At 59.3% G+C, this 15,510-nt stretch overlaps 2 protein-coding genes and 1 long non-coding RNA gene across 9 annotated transcripts in view; 1 reads left to right on the top strand and 2 right to left on the bottom strand.

The window, feature by feature from the left end:
• Window positions 1–1,086, bottom strand: part of LOC148221809 (uncharacterized) — a 5,094-nt gene extending 4,008 nt beyond the window's left edge. The window contains exon 1 of the long non-coding RNA XR_015807319.1: window positions 338–1,086. This is a non-coding gene — a long non-coding RNA (uncharacterized LOC148221809). The remainder of the gene's footprint in view (window positions 1–337) is intronic.
• Window positions 468–12,381, top strand: SNPH (syntaphilin). 7 transcript variants are annotated; one of them, XM_014890075.2, is made up of 4 exons: window positions 468–6,348; window positions 7,196–7,297; window positions 8,813–8,962; window positions 9,766–12,381. In XM_014890075.2, exons 1-4 carry the CDS (start codon window positions 5,942–5,944, stop codon window positions 10,901–10,903), a joined length of 1,797 nt encoding a protein of 598 aa, XP_014745561.2. In that variant the 5' UTR covers window positions 468–5,941; the 3' UTR covers window positions 10,904–12,381. The 7 variants fall into 7 exon arrangements, with proteins under 7 accessions (XP_014745561.2, XP_088031000.1, XP_088031001.1 ...); XM_088174874.1 differs by having other exon boundaries at window positions 6,272–6,348; window positions 7,097–7,297; XM_088174871.1 differs by lacking the exon at window positions 468–6,348 and adding an exon at window positions 6,355–6,659.
• SDCBP2 (syndecan binding protein 2) lies at window positions 11,168–15,510 on the bottom strand. The gene is made up of 8 exons (XM_088174880.1): window positions 14,511–15,510; window positions 14,322–14,397; window positions 13,985–14,088; window positions 13,655–13,816; window positions 13,235–13,410; window positions 12,995–13,166; window positions 12,778–12,869; window positions 11,168–12,692 (listed from the first exon to the last, which is right to left on the bottom strand). Exons 1-8 carry the CDS (start codon window positions 14,562–14,564, stop codon window positions 12,638–12,640), a joined length of 891 nt encoding a protein of 296 aa, XP_088031006.1. The 5' UTR covers window positions 14,565–15,510; the 3' UTR covers window positions 11,168–12,637.

Below are 15,510 nucleotides of genomic sequence, written 5' to 3'. Positions count from 1 at the left end.
CTCCGCATCGGGGGGAGGGAGCGGGGGGGTTCCCGGGGCACGGGGTGCTCGGGGAGGGTCACGCATCGGGCCCGCAGCGCACCCGCATTGCGTGTGCCAGACCCCCGCGGCACACACCAGACCCGGACTGCTGCACCAAAGCCCACGGCATGCGCTGGACCCCCGTGCCACGCACTGGACCTTAATCTGACTTATCAGACCCTTATCTTATGGACCCTGACCCACACTGCAAACCCATCTGGACCCCCACCACACCCACCGGTCCTGCTTCACAGCCCTGGACCCATAGGACATGCACTAGACCCACACAGCAGCATCAGCCACGCTTTGCACTCACCAGACCTGCACTGCACTCGCCAGACCCACATCTCATGCACCTGACCCACTTCACATGCACCAAACCCTTCTTGCATACCCTAGACTCACATGTCATGCACCAGACCCTCCCTGCATCCACCAATCCCATGTTACATGGATCAGATCCACATCACATGCACCAGACTGTCCCTGCACACTCCAAACCCTCCCTGCACCCCCCAAACCCACATCTCATGCACCAGACGCTCCCCTCAAGCACCAGCCCCACATCTGCTTGTGCAGCAGCCCAAAGTGTCTCCGGCACCATGGGGCGTTGCAGGAGCTGGAGCTGCTCCTGGCATTTTATTATTTAATGGCTTCATGCTGCATCTTCAAAGGGACACAGGAACACCCGCGTGGGTTGATGAGCCGGGTGCTCTGTTCTCTCCTCCCCACAAGGTCAGGCTGTCACACAGAACCCACTGCTGGGTGCCTGTTCTGCTTATAAAATCCCAGTGTTCCCACCCTCTCTGGGCAATAGGCACGTTGTGCAATGACCTTGTGCCAGAAGATGCAAATCCCGGTATGCAGGGGTCTCAGGATGGGGGTCAGAGGGGCAGTGCCTGTGCTCCCATCTCGGAAGTGCTGCAGAGGGCTGAGGCAGGAGATGTGCTGTGTGGTTAAAGTAGGCCATTCCAGCGGTGTGGAGACCAGGGCTAATCCCCCGGCACCGCTGTCATTCCCAGCCCTCCCTCAAGGTGGTTAGGGGAGACCTGCTTCCCTTCTGCCGCGCCGAGACACCGAGGGGAGGAGGAGCTGTTGCACTGGAAGCTGGGTTTGTCTTCCAGGTTTTTGCCTTTGTATCTCAAAGGAGTGGGCTGTTCTGCTTCACACAGCTCAGCTCGGCTCCTGCCAGAGCACCTCTGCAGGTTGGGCTGTGCAGTGGGATGGCACCTCCATCCCATCCTGCTGACCTTCCTGGCCTGGGGTGAAACCATGGGGTCTGCGTCCTGGGTGTCCCAGTCCTGCTGTCATGCTGCTACAGCACTTGTCATGGAGCTCTTTTCCCATTTCCCTTTGGCTCCAGAGTCCCCATTGAGAGCCCAGCCTTTGCCCTCTGGTCAAGCACCTTATTTTTAGCTAATGAGGGTTGGGAATTGCCACCTCCCCGTTTGGAGTTGCCGCTAGGTCAGCTGGAAAAGTGATGAGCTGCATAACCCGAGCTTTCCAAATGGTGTCTGTTTTCCTGTAGTCTCTGGGTGTCAACTCAGCATTTTATAACAAACAGGAGAATAAAAGGAGGTGCTCCCGCCTTTTGGAATGGGATACAACCACTCTTAGCAACATTGATTTTTCTGGTGGTGTTGCATAAACACCCCATGGGGTTTGTCTCTGCTTGTGCCCCGAGCACTTGGCTCTGTCCTGAACTGGATTTAGCGGTGGCTTTGGCAGTACAGGGTTAGCAGTTGGATTTGAAGGAATTAAAGGTAATTTCGTTACCTAAATGGGTCTGTGATTCCATGATGTCCCTCTGCATGGGGCCCAGGTGAAGCTTTGGGATGAACCCGTCTACACTAGAGCAGAGGCTCCTCATCCTTGGAATCTTCTTGGAGCAAAAGCAAAGCAATCCCTGTATCCCAAAAATCCTCCATGGCAGGAGGTGGAGTGGACACAGTCATGGATGCTTGCCCCCAGCTGCCCAGATGACGGCCCCAATGCTGACCCCCTCCTGCACCAAGACTTCTGCCAGCCCTGGCTGCTGGATCCTGCTCCTTCCCACTGTGACCCAGCTGTATCCCAGACCCTTTTCCAGTGCAAGCAGCCCTGGCCTTGCCACTATCCAGGAACAAGGGCTCTGCCCCACATCAGCTGCTGGTTGTTGGCCACATCCAGCACTTTGCTTATTTTTAGTGTGTAGAAAAGCAGAGCCGGTGTCAGGAAGGCAGGGTAGGTCCTTGGCAAAAAGGACCCTGGAAAAACAAAGCTGTGGTTTCCCTCTCCGTGTTCCCTCTGCTTTTAATCTTGTTCATCCTGGGAGGCTGAAGATCTCCCAGGAGACTCATGGGGACACCACAGTTCCTCTCCCAGGTCTCTGCAGTGGGTGAAGCTGCTCTCAGACGCTTGGGCTCAGTGCCACCATTGCAAAAGATTCCTCACACAGGATGTGCCAAGGGAAACACAGGAATCCGGCAGCAGGCAGGATGATGGGAGCCTTGACAAAGGAAGCAGTGAGCGAGAAATCCGGGGAAATGTGCTGGCTGCTGGCACAGCAGTGTTGTGCTGAGGGTTGACACTGGCAGTGAGCTGCGGGCTCTCACACCTCCTCTCATGTTCCCCGTGGGGATGGGGTGAGCTGGCAGCAGCTGGATCCCTCTGAATCCCACAGAAGCTGAGCTTTGGAAGCTGATGGGACTCTTGAGCCTGCAGCCATGAAACCCTCAGAGGAACAAGCTGAGGACCCATCGGAGGCTTCACTGAGCCAGTGATGAGGGTCACTTCAGGAGTCCTGTGTCCATATTTCCCACGTGAGAAACATCTAGGAAGGGCCATACCTGCCCAACCTGGTTTGTCCATCAGTGGCACAGCTAGGGGATCCAGTAAGGAGTAAGGAAGTGGCAGGATTTGAGGTGAAAAAGCATCTCTGTGGGGCAGTGATCCAGCTGACCCTGGGGATATCTTCCTCTGGGGCACCTGGCTCCCTGCTCTGTCACTGCTCTGCCATCCATCACTGTCATGGTGTGATCAGTAGGTCAGCAGGAACTGGGGACCCACCAGGAGATGAGCCCATGATGTCACCCCCCTGGGAGAGTGGCAGTGTGGGGGACTTGTGCTGATTCTCCATCCCAGCCCTCTGTGAGGGATTAACTTTTTCATGCTGTAGCTCCAGCTGTTTCCTTATCAAGGCCCATTGCTTTTATTTATCAGGAATTCCCTAGGCTAATTCCACTGCATGGAACAAACCCTGGTTTGTGCTGTTGTTTGTAAAAGCTCTGCCCTTCTGTTCTGTGTGCTGGGAGACTCACAGGGAGTTTTCCTGTTGGCAGCACCAGCAACACATTGGTCTTTGTAATGGGCAGTGTCCACCCTGCCCAGCCCTCAAACTGCATTTTAGGGCATTTTCAGGGTGCTGGACCACATGCAGGTGGTTTGCAGGACAATCTCAAGGTATAAGTTGGAGTGTCAGACCCTGGCCCTTGCTGGCATTCCCAGGTAGTCAGGGCAGGCACAGAGGTGCTGTGCTGAGCAGGGTCCTACTGGTCCCCCAGTCCCCCAATATGGAGACAAGCCAGTACCCCCAAAATCACCTTTGTCTTGGTCCATGAATTGCCCTGACCACCCCTGCTGTGGAGGTAGGTTGAGAGAGCTGGAAGAGAAGAGAAGAGAAGAGAAGAGAAGAGAAGAGAAGAGAAGAGAAGAGAAGAGAAGAGAGAAGAGAGAAGAGAAATGATGAGACCTTAAAAGCCTCTTCCAGTGCCTAAGGTTCCAAGAGCTGGAGAGAGACTTTGGACAAGGGCATGGAGTGGCAGGACAAGGGAGAATCCCTTCCCACTGACAAAGGGCAGGGTTAGATGGGATATTTGGAAAAATTTCTTCCCTGTGAGGGTGGTAAGGCCCTGGCACAGGTTGTCCAGAGAAGCTGTGGATGCCCCATCCTTGGAAATGTTCAAGGCCAGGTTGGACAAGGCTTGAAGCAACCTGGGCTAGTAGAAGGTGTCCCTGCCCATGGCAGAGGGCTGGAATGAGATGATCTTCAAGGTCCCTTCCAACTCAAACCATTCTGTCATTTTAACCCCTTGCTACAGGCAGGGATGCCACCCACTAGACCAGGGTTAATCCTGGATTTCCCCTTGCTTTCCTGGTGAGGCTTCACTGGTGCTGCAACTACTCATCCTGGTCCATGTGATGGGGGTAATTCTGAGTGCAGATCCATAATTTCCTCTGCCTTTAATAGCCATGTACCACATGGGAAGGTATGTGTTCAGCTTTGGTGCTGAATCTGCCCACCTTGCCTGTCCTGGGCAGCCTGTGGGCACAGTGAGGCTTCTGGGGAGACTGAAGAGGCCCATTGATCCTTTGGGAATAATGACAATTAATTATCATTATTAAATTCCTGACACCCTGGGTACTGTAGGAGGCATCAGGCCTCAGCGTGGGCACCAAGCAAGTCAGCAGCAGTGGGAGGAGGAGAAGGAGGAAATGAGGTCCCCAGATACGAGGCCAAATGCAGGTGTCCCGACAGAGCCATTCCAGGCTGTGGATGCTGGCAGCAGGTGCCTGGCGTGTGATGTGGGACATGTGCTGGACACACACATGCCATCTGGAATGGTGGCACTTGCTGGTGTCAGTAGTGCACAGAGAGAGCCCTGCACAGAGCAGTGTGGCATGAGGGTGACCTTGCCACGAGTGGGGAAGATCCAGGTATAGCTGAGCTGATGCTGGGCACCACAGGGATAATACCAGATACCACTGGACTGCAGGGGAGAGGGTGAGGAATCAACCCTCTCAAATCTCCCTAAATCCCTGCTCAGAGCTCTTGGAGCCCAGGCTGTGCTGCAGCCCCATGTGGTACTGCTGGAGGGTGATGGAGAATCCTGGAGGATGCTCCTGCCAGCGTGAGGCCATGCACAGCTCTTGGTGGATGCTGATTCATGCTGCTGCAGTAGCAGAGCTCGATGCCCATTTGGGAGCAGTGATCCAGAAGGACAGAACACTGCCTTCCCCTGCCCAGGTCATCTCCAGGCAAATCCATCCCAGGTGAGAGCAGCAGGATCCCCAAATTCTTCCTGCAGTGTTCCAGGAGTGCTGGCACCCTTCTGTCATGGGGCACTGTGCCTGCTGGGTCTTGGGACTTCACAGCACAGTGCTCTGAGATCTTTGGTGCCCTGGTTTGGGGATCAGGAAGCAGCAAATTCTGGATAGAGGAGGCGCCTGGGCTGGCCAAGGTGGGCCTTGAGGTATCCTGAAAGAAAAATAACCTGGGGTGGTAATTGCAGAAGGCTGCACTGGGCTGAGCTGGATATGTCCCCCTTCCTGTTCTGCCTCCCCTGTTGTCCCACTCCTCACTCTCCCCTGGAGCAGGGCCAGCAGCATGGAGTGTTTCCTGTCACCCATCGATTATCTGTTGGCAGATCCCATCTCCTGCACTGCTCTGCCAAAATCTGAGATAAATGCTGGCATTGTGACTAGGCCTGGGGAGCGGGGGCGGGGCCATGCTGCCCCCGGCCCCTCAACCTCTGTCAGTCTGGGAGCACAGTGAGGATCCCAGCAGTGCCATGGGTGCTTGGCAGGATGTGGGTGCTGAGCAGATGCTTCCCTCACTCCCTCACATCCTGCATGTGCCCGAGGTGCTGCAAGCCTCTGGATCTGGCCTATTTATTTACAGGAGAGCAGGCTCTGTGTTTCCCTAGGGATTAGCAGCTGCTGCCTCAGCATGCAGGGATCTGTTCTTCCTCACCTGATTTCACTGCTGAATGGGGGATTTGCACTTAATTAAGGAAAAGCAGGCACCCAGCCCACTGCAGGGAGAGCTGTCTGCCGCGGGAGCTCCATGGCTGGGTCAGAGCCCTTGTACCATCTCTGCCCCCAGTAATGCCACCACTGCAGGCACTCGGTCGCTGTGGCATTATCCTGCTGCCTGGCAGGGATGGGGATCTGGGAGAAGGGAAATCTTGTACCGTGGTGGGAAAGGGGCTCCAGACCATGGGCAGGCACCTGCTCTGCTTTTGGTCTGCCTTTTAAATTAACAACACCCTTGTCCCTGTGGGACCACGGGCATGCAGTATTCCAGCATTTCTGGGCTATGGGAGACAAGTGGGAAGCACAGCCCAGATGTGCAGGGGATGCTGTCTTCATCTGTCCCTCTGCTGGTGGCCCTGGGGACTATACTGATGCGAGGGCTCACCCCACAGGGTCCCCATCTCCTCAGGGCCATTTTCCTGCCTTCACCTGCTCTCTCTGTTGCCTTCACCCGCAGTTCCCTGTGCCCAGGACCCGTGGCACCGAGGCCATGTCCGTGCCGGGGAGCAGACGCGCGTCCACAGGATCACGAAGGTGAATATGCTTCAACCTCTGGCCTCGGGACTGGACACCAGCGCCTGCAGCCGGGATGAGACGATCCCCACGATCCCCACACCTCCACCACCAGCTGCCACTTCGCAGCACGAACCCCCAGCCCAGCTTTCAGGGGTTTGCATGGCACTGCCCGCTGCACAGCACTTCCCTGTCCGTGCATGCAGCTCCCCGAGTGCTGCACGCCCCGTCCCTCTGTCCGTCTGTGCCACAGCCAGGACCGACCCCTCCGTCCGTCCAGGCGAAGGCAGGCAGTGGTGGAGAGCACTGGGTTGGGGCAATGAAACTGGGAGGTATGTTAGCCCTTGGAAAATATCTTCTTGAGCTGAGTGACAAAGAGAGAAAAAGCATTTATTCCCCTCCCAATGTCTCCATGACCTGGACTGTTGTTATGGAGATACAGGCTCAGCATGGGCAGGGAGAAGAGGCAGAGCTGCCCACGTGAGGTGATGCTCTGGCAGGTGTGGCTCGAGCTATGCTGGGACCGTGCTCCCAGGGGACTCTTATGGGGCTCCCAAGGGGCTTACAAGGGGATCCCAGGGGCTCCCAAGGTCCTCAGGGTGCAAGGATGCTGTGCCAGCATCCATGGGCTGCCACACCAGGGAAGGGGGAGTGGGTGGACATCCCCCCCAGCCCTGCCTTTGTGCCCGTCGCCATGTCCGTGCAATTTTGATCCCTGCTGTTTGTTTTGTCCTTTTGTCTTGTGTGTTCTCGGTGTGGTGGTTGGCAGTCGCGGGGTTTATGGACGGAGTGGCTTTGCCTCCTTCTTTAAGTCTTCAGCGCCCTCAGCCACTCGGCCTGAGACACAGCCTCTTCTCCCTGCCTCCAGGCGCCCCTCGCCCCCCGGGAGGGACACCTACGGCACCTCCTCGCTGAGCAGCAGCAGCAATTCTGGCTCCTGCAAGGGCAGCGACAGCAGCCCCACCCCAAGGTAACCCATCACCCGTGGCCCCAGAGCGGCTGCTGGGTGCCCCCGGGCAGGGGGGGCAGCCCCCCGTGCTGCCGGTGCCGGTGCCCAGCGGGGACAGGAGCGGGGACAGGAGCTGAAGCGAGGCTGTGCGCTTGTGGCTGGGGGAGCCGGAGCTGGCGGAGCTGCTGGTGTGTCTCCACAGACCCTCACTACCCTCCTCCTCCAAACCCCTCCGCCGCTGTTGTTGTGTTGTGTCCCTCCCTGTCCCCCCGCCTGCCACCCAGGGATCTCCCATCCTCTTCCCTCCGTCCTGCTGTGGCTGTGGCTTGCACGCTGCACGCTCCCTCCTGCCACTCCTGCATTCCAAGGAGCACCCGGATCCTTCCAGACCAAAGGCACGAGGGCAAGAGCTTCGCTTCCATCCCCTTGTGTTGCCCGGCAAAGGTTTGGCAAGAGCTGGAGGCCCCCTGGCTTCTCAGCAAGGAACTCCAGCTGTGTTCGGGGCACAAAGAGCTGGCACCAAGCTGTGGGATGGGCACCAGCCCCAGCCCTGCAGGCACAGCAGCCCGTGGTGCACTGCTCATCGCCTGCCTGTCCTCTGCCCCCTGCCAGCTCCCGGAGGTGGAATCATTCTGGGAGGATCTGAGAGGCCCACGGGCAGCATGGTGAGCAGATCCCATGCGTGCTGTGGCCGAGGACAGTGGCTGTCGTGCTGCCATGGGGCATTCCAAGGCATGGATGCTTCTAACACAATGCTTCTGGACATGGCTAAAGGCTGCTGGGCTGATGGACACCGTGCAGGGAACTTTGCAGTGCCTCCTTTCCATACGCAGGGAGTTCAGTCCCCCTACTGCCATGCCAGAGCCACTCGTGCAGCTCCCAGCTCTCCACGTGCCTCCCAGCTTGGCCATGTAGCCCTGTCCCTGGCCAGCTCCTGCTCTCCACACTGACTTTGGGCCAGAGATGTCTTCATCTGCTCCAGTGGTGGCACAAGGAGGGTCCAGAGTGCTGCTGGCCCAGCCTGGAGCAAATGCTGGATTCCCTGGCTTGCTCCCCATGAGCAGGACAGCCACCATCTCGAGACCTGCTCCATCCCAAACCCTTCCATTCCCCATTTTGTGGGGGCTGATCCCACCCTGGGGGTCTCCATGCATATCAGTTGTTTCCAGGAAGGTCACTTTGGGCACACACAGACCTCGGTTCCCCTGGTTCTGATCATGCCCCAGCACCACAGAGGGCTCAGTACCTGACAGCAGCACTGGTGTGTCCAGGAGGAGCTGCCCCCACCCTCCTGCCAGGCCACAGCACCCAAGACACCCACCCTGTCTGTCCTGCCAGAGGCACAACACTCAAGGCACCCACCCTTCCTCTCTTGCCAGGGCACTGCACCCTCATGCACCCACCCTGCCCCTCCTGCTCTCAGGGCTCCTTTGGGATGTATTATGGGGCAGCACCCCGACAGCAGGCCTTAGTACCCCTGGGTCAAGCCTGTGCTGACCCTAGCACTGGCAGTGGGTGACATCTGTGTCCCCGCAGGCGCTCGTCCAAGTACAACCTCTGCAGTGACAACCATGGGATAAAGCCACCAACACCCGAGCAGTACCTGACTCCCCTGCAGCAGAAGGAGGTCTGCATCCGGCACCTGAAGGCTCGCCTGAAGGACACACAGGAGCGGCTGCAGGACAGGTGAGCATGTGACCTCATGGGAAGAGTGCCAGCACCAGCCATCACTACCCACTGTGGCAGCTCCTGTCTGGGACTGGTCCTTCTGGGTGTCTCAGTTCCCAGCATGGCACCTTGTCCTCATGCTCGTGCCCTGGGACTGAGGTCACAGCTGTACCACGGCATTGCTGGCATGTGGGATCTGGCACCTGGGAGCTGCACATTTGGGGAGTGGAGAGCCCCACGTCCCACCTGCAGTGGCTGCATTCTCCCCTCACCCTGTTTAAGTCCCTGCCATGCTTTTGCTGAATTTCAGCGTCAGAGGGTGGCTAATCCCCATCTGCTCCTCTCAGGCTTAGGCATGGCCCTGCCGCCGTGCCAGCTGCCACGCGCCTGCCTGGGGCACCTGCCCACCCCCATGTAGCCCTCCGGAGTCCTGGGCACTGCAACCCCTCCAGGAGGAGGCTGAGCATCACTTCCAGTGATCCCTGGGCTCCCATTGCTCCAAACAGTGATCCCAGGGGGCCCTGAGCATCAGTCCTGAGGGTCCTCAAGCATCAATCCTGAGAGTCCCCAAGTATCATTCCTGAGGGTCCCTAAGCATCCATCCTTGGGGTCCCTGAGTGTCACTCCTGAGAGTCCCTAAGCATCACTCCTGGGGGTCCCTGAGTATCACTCCTGAGGGTCCCTAAGCCACTGGCTCCATCCCTTGTTCCCAGCTGGGAGTGTTACTGTGTGATTGATTGCAATCCAGTGCTGGGCACACGAGGACAGGGCTGTCCCTGCAGCCCCCTCAGCGCCGCGGTGCTACCCTCCCGTCTCCACAGGGATGCTGAGATCGAGGACCTGAAGACGCAGCTGTCACGGATGCAGGAGGACTGGATCGAGGAGGAGTGCCACCGCGTGGAGGCACAGCTGGCGCTGAAAGAGGCTCGCAAGGAGATCAAGCAGCTGAAGCAGGTCATCGACACAGTGAAGAATAACCTACTGGAGAAGGACAAAGGCCTCCAGAAGTATTTTGTGGACATCAACATCCAGAACAAGAAGCTGGAGACGCTGCTGCACAGCATGGAGGTGGCACAGAACGGGGCGCTGAAGGAGGAGGGCGCCGGCGAATCGGCCGGGGGGTCCCCGGCCCGATCCCTCACCCGCAGCTCCACCTACACCAAGCTGAGCGACCAGGGAGCCGGGGACCGCAACGTGGGGGGCTCGCAGACCATCTCGCTGGACGAGGGGGCCGACAGCGGCTTCGTGGGGATGGAGGATGCTCCGGGCCACACGGACCCGCTGGAGGTGGGGGGTGAGCCCGGCACCCGCCTGCCCCCGAGCAACACCTACGAGAAGGTGCTGGGACTGCGGAGCAGCGTGGAGGCAGGGGTGCAGGCCAGCTGCATGCAGGAGCGGGCCATCCAGACGGACTTCGTGCCCTGCCAGCCCGACCTGGACACCATCCTAGAGAAGGTGATGAAGTCTCAGGCTTGCAGCTTGGGCAGCCCCACCTCAGCCTGGGTCTCTGAAATGGAAGACACGATGCCCGTCCCCGAGCTCGCCAACCCCACCGGGACCACGGACCTGATGGTGGCCGAGCCCGACGCCGCGACGGCGGCTGCCAGTGCCGAGGGGGGTGTCCCCTGCAACCCGGCGGTGCGGCAGCCCCCCAGCGCCAGCCCCTCGGTGGCCATCGCCTGCGTGGCGGAGGAGGAGCTGACGGAGGTGACCAGCTGCGAGACCAACCCTTCCAAGAGCTACTGGAGCCGCCACTTCATCGTGGATCTGCTGGCGGTGGTGGTGCCGGCGGTGCCCACGGTGGCCTGGCTGTGCCGCTCGCAGCGGCGGCAGGGCCAACCCATCTACAACATCAGCTCGCTGCTGCGGGGCTGCTGCACCGTCGCCCTGCACTCTATCCGCAGGATGGGCTGTCGCCCCGTCGCCAGCCCCGGCCCCGGAGGCGCTGCCCAGCCCTGACCCCTCCGACGCCCTCCACCCGCCCCCACGAACCCGACTGCTGATTGTAAAGCCCCGGCTTGGCACTGGCGGGTGGGAAGGGGCCGAGAGATCTGTGGGTGCATCGAGGTGGGCTGCCTGCCTCCCCCCCCAGCTCCTTTGTCCTGGAGGAGGGAAAGAACCGTTGTTAGAAGAGGGGTGTTGGCACCCAGCGTCACCCCCGCCGATGGACACCCCAGCCTGTGCCTCTGGCTGCGGCGAGCTGTGGGGCTGCACCCGCCGGGGGGGGCTCTCCCTCCGTCGCACTTGCTTTTTGTTTGTCGCCGGGTTATCCCCGGAGCCAGCCCTGCCACGGGCGGGTGATGGATGGCAAGGAGCCGCTGGCAGCGTGGAGCGCTGGGGATGCAGGCGGTTCCCTGCTCCAGGTGCAGTGTCTGTCTGTGGGCAGGGGGGTGGGGGTTCCTGTCCAGACACAGGGATCAGCTCCGGAGCGGTTCGGGCCAGCCCCCCGTGCCCTAGGAGATGCCTCCCCACACTGGGATGGAACTGGGCTGCAGCTCATGCACGGAGCCCCCCGAGGAAGCCGTGGGCTCTCCCTCCCTTTGCTTTGCACTATATTCACTTTTTTTTTGGGTACAGACTGAAGCCCGGTTGTTGGGACTCTGGCTGCCGGGGAGCGGGACCGGGGGCTCCTGTAATTTTGTCAGCCGTGATGCCGGTGATGCCACCACGTGCTGGAGCTCGGATGCCTTTGCTGGGGTGCGAGCAGTGCCGTGCAGGCAGAGCCAAGCCCTTTGCCGCCCCGGCCCACCCAAACCCCCGCTTTGCTGGTGGCCTCCGGAAAAATGCCTTTTTTGTTGTTGTTGAAACACAAAGACAGCAAGGATTGCTCAGCGGGGCTGTTGGGGTGTGGAACTTGGGGCTCCCCCAGGCGTACCGCACTCCCACCCCACGAATGTCTGTGGTTTCTTCGTGACTTGAACTAACAGTGTTTCCCCCCAACCCCAGCCGAAGCCCACTCCCCCACCCATGGGTGCCACTGGCCAGGTGCCCTGGCAGCCGGTGATGCTCCACACGCCGGTGTCCAGTGGTCCCCAGAGGGGCACATGCCAGATCCTGTGTGCCCCACACTTCCCTGCATCCCCCTTCTGCCGGCTCTGCCCGTGCTGGGGGACAGTGGGGACAGCAGCTCTGCCACCAGCACAGCACCAGGTGCTGGGGGAAGGATTTGGGGAGCAGCAGTGTCCAGGCAGCCGGGGCAGCTGTAAGAGGAGCTGGGATATTCGCCTCTCGTGCAATGTATTTGTGGATCTGTGTACACGTCTGTTAGACTATCCAAAGCTTTGCCAAGAAATAAATGTAACGACTATATTTGAAAGACAAATCTATATAATATATTTTTTAAATACAGAACTGAACAAGCTGTAACCCCCCTCTTCTTGTTTCCCCTGTCCTGTACTCGCTGTCTGTGGTGGATGTAATAAATGTTGCTGGGTCTATGTCTGCTTTGGCTGGAGCCAGCCCTTGCCATCCTCCCTGAGGGGGTGGCCCAAGCAGGGACACAGGGACAATGGGACCCTGGTACAGGACATCTGCCCCGTTCCTGCTGCGGAGAGGAAGAATCACCCAGCAGCCACCAGACTCTGAAGGGATAAGGGGTTTTGTGCTAAAATAGCTCCTTTGGAGGTGCTGTGGGGTCCCCTCAGCAGGCCTCCTGGGCCTCCAGCATCAGCTCCTGGAACAGCAGCGGTGGTGTCACAGGTCAGGGATGGAGTGGTCCATGGATGACTTCACTAGCCCTGATGAGAGCCTGAGCAGAAGGAAGTGAGGTCAGTGGGGGGAACCCGAGGGTCCCTGTGGGGTGGGGGGGGGTCCTTGCAGCCTCATGTTCTCACCGTTTGACCATGTGCTCGTAGATCACAGTGGGGATGATGGTCAGTGTCACCACGTTCCCAGCCCCTGCCAGCACCTCCATGAGCTGCTTATCCTGTGGGAGAGAGCAGGGGGTCCATGGGGTGCCCAGCTTTGCTCAGTATGCCCGTCCCTCCTGGATTCTCTGACCACATCCTGGACTCCCCAGGCATGTCCTGCACCACCAGGGCACAGCCCTACCTTCATGCCAATGACGTTCTGGCCGTTCACCTCACAGATGCAGTGGTGGGTGAGGAGCCCATTGCGGGCGGCCGAGCTGTCCTTGGCCAGTGACACAATCTTCCCCTTCTTCACCACAATGCCAATGTGGCCAGTGCTGTCCTTGTGCACAGTCACAGTGCGCTGGAAAGGCCTGTGAGGAGAGCACCATTAATGCTGCCATCAGCACTGCCAGCACCGCTGGTGCCACCACCCACTCACCTGTCCCGCACCACCATGACGATTTTTTCAGGGTTCGCCTTCTTCAGTGCACGCTGTGCCTTGTCACTGCTCCAGCCTGCACAGTTCTTGCCATCGATCTGCAGCACCTGATCCCCGAAGCGCAGCCCCACCAGCGCTGCCGGTGAGTTGGCCTTCACCAGCTGCACGAAGATGCCCTGGGGACACAGTGGAGTGGTGGCACAGGGCTGGCGCAGGGACTAGTGGCCGTGCCATGCACCATGGTATGCCATGCCATGCCATCCGCACCCAGCTGTGCTGCACTGTGGCAGCTGTGATATTTAATGCCACACATTGCTGTGCCATGATGCGCTGCCATGTCACGCTGTGCTCTACTGTCATGCTCATGCCATGTCACATCATGCCATGACACACTGTGCCGTGCCATACCCAGCCCCTCACCTGGTCGACGTTCTTCAGCTGCAGCCCCGTCTTGCCCCGCTCGTCCTTGCACAGGTGGATCTCCCGCACACCTGGCTTGATCTCTGCCCGCCGCAGCCCCGCGCTGTTCCCACTCAGGGGGGCGACCAGCTGGCCTGGGGAGGGCCCTGCGGGGGTCAGTGCCTGTGGGGGAGCTGGGCGTCAGTGGAGACAGGGGGGACACAGGGCCCTCTGCACCTCCGTCCCTGGGAGTGCTGCATCCCTTTCCCAGGCAGGATGAGGAACCAGAGGGACCCCCATTATGGCATGGGGAGCCACATGGAGCAGGGAGCTCTCAGCCCAGACACCTACGGTGCTGTCTTCTGTGCCCAGGTTCTTCTGGATCTCCTCACTGGAGAGCGCCAGCCCCATGTAGTTCTCCAGCTCAGCTAGGTTGGGATACAGCACAGGTGGCTCTGAGGGACATACCAAGGGTGGTCTCAGCTCCTGGGGCCCCTAACCCACAGCTGTTGTCCCCTCCATCCCAGAAGCCCCCTGGGACCATGGGCCAACAAAAAAAGACTCCAAAAGCCCATCCCCAGCCCATGCACTGAGTTGTGGGAGGTCTCATCTGAGCCCCCCCACACTGAGCATCATTGCCCACCCAGACAGCCCCTGCACAGGGTGAGCTGATCGTGTCCCATCTTACCAGTGCCCGAGGTGAGTTTTGGCTTCTCTGTGACCACTGTGGTGGCAGGGGTCCTCACCCCAGCTGCTGCCTGTGCCTGCCAAGAGACAGGGTGCTTAATGCTGTGCCCCCCACCCTGGGGACCCTCTGAGGTGAGACCCCAAAGGGACCCCTTGGGTTCCCTTCACCCCATGTAACACTGGCACTGACCTGCAGGACCTGGTGGCCCTTCATGTCCTCCAGGGAGGGGTAGAGTGTTGCCATCGCTGCTGCTGTCTGGGGACAGGGATGGGGTGGTTCAAGTACTGGTTTGCCTCTCTCCAAGCATCCCTCCCAGCCCGTGTACCGGAGATGGGCTGTCACCTGGAATCTCCAGTGTGACTCAAGGCTATGTCAGCAGGGTCACCACCACCACCATTTCCTGGCTGGCTGTGTGCTGGGCAGGTCCTGCTCCCGATGTTCACTTGTCCCACAGAGCCATCCCAACACCACCCAGATAGCAGAATGGGATATCCCATGGGAATGGCCCCTTTGCCCCTGATCAGACCCCTCTGCTCCCCATTCCCAGCTGGCCAGTGGGACCATTCCAACATTACCCAGCTGCAACAGTGAGATGTCTCATGGAACAGCCCTTGTACACACCATCAGCCCCCTCTTTACCTCATGTTGTGCCCAAGACTGTGCTTCCAAAACCTACTCTATGGCATTTTGTGCCCCAAACATCCAAAATTCGTGGGGTAGAGGTCAAATCCAGACCCAGCTCTCAGCCCTGTGGGAACCAGGCAGAATCCCACCTGCAGCCCAAGGATAGCAGCAGCATCCAACAGACAAGACTCCCCAAGTCCAACCCTGGCACCCCTGGACTCACCTGCCAACAGCTCCCAGATCCTTGTGACACCCTCTGCCTGGTCCCTGGATTTTATAGCCGGGCCCAGCCCAGGGAGGAGCCAGACAGCCTCAGCTGATTGCACCTCCGCCAGGTAGGGCACAGGTGAGGAAGAGGAAGAGGAAGATGAAAGCAACAATGCACAGAGCCCTGGCACTGAAGGGATGCGACAGGGATTGGGATGGGGACAGGGATGGCTTTCTGAAGGTTCAGGAAGCAGGGCTGGGGCTGTACCTTCCATGGTGGCCCCCCCCCCCCCACACTTCTCCTGCCACCCCCAGCATGTGGCTTGGCCCCCCAACTGCCCCTCCCCCCATTATCCTT

Source organism: Sturnus vulgaris, chromosome 17 (assembly GCF_052056855.1).
Source record: "Sturnus vulgaris isolate bStuVul1 chromosome 17, bStuVul1.hap1, whole genome shotgun sequence".
NCBI lineage: Eukaryota > Metazoa > Chordata > Aves > Passeriformes > Sturnidae > Sturnus > Sturnus vulgaris.
The sequence above is the reverse complement of the archived record's forward strand: the minus strand, read 5'-3'. Positions and strand labels throughout refer to the sequence as shown.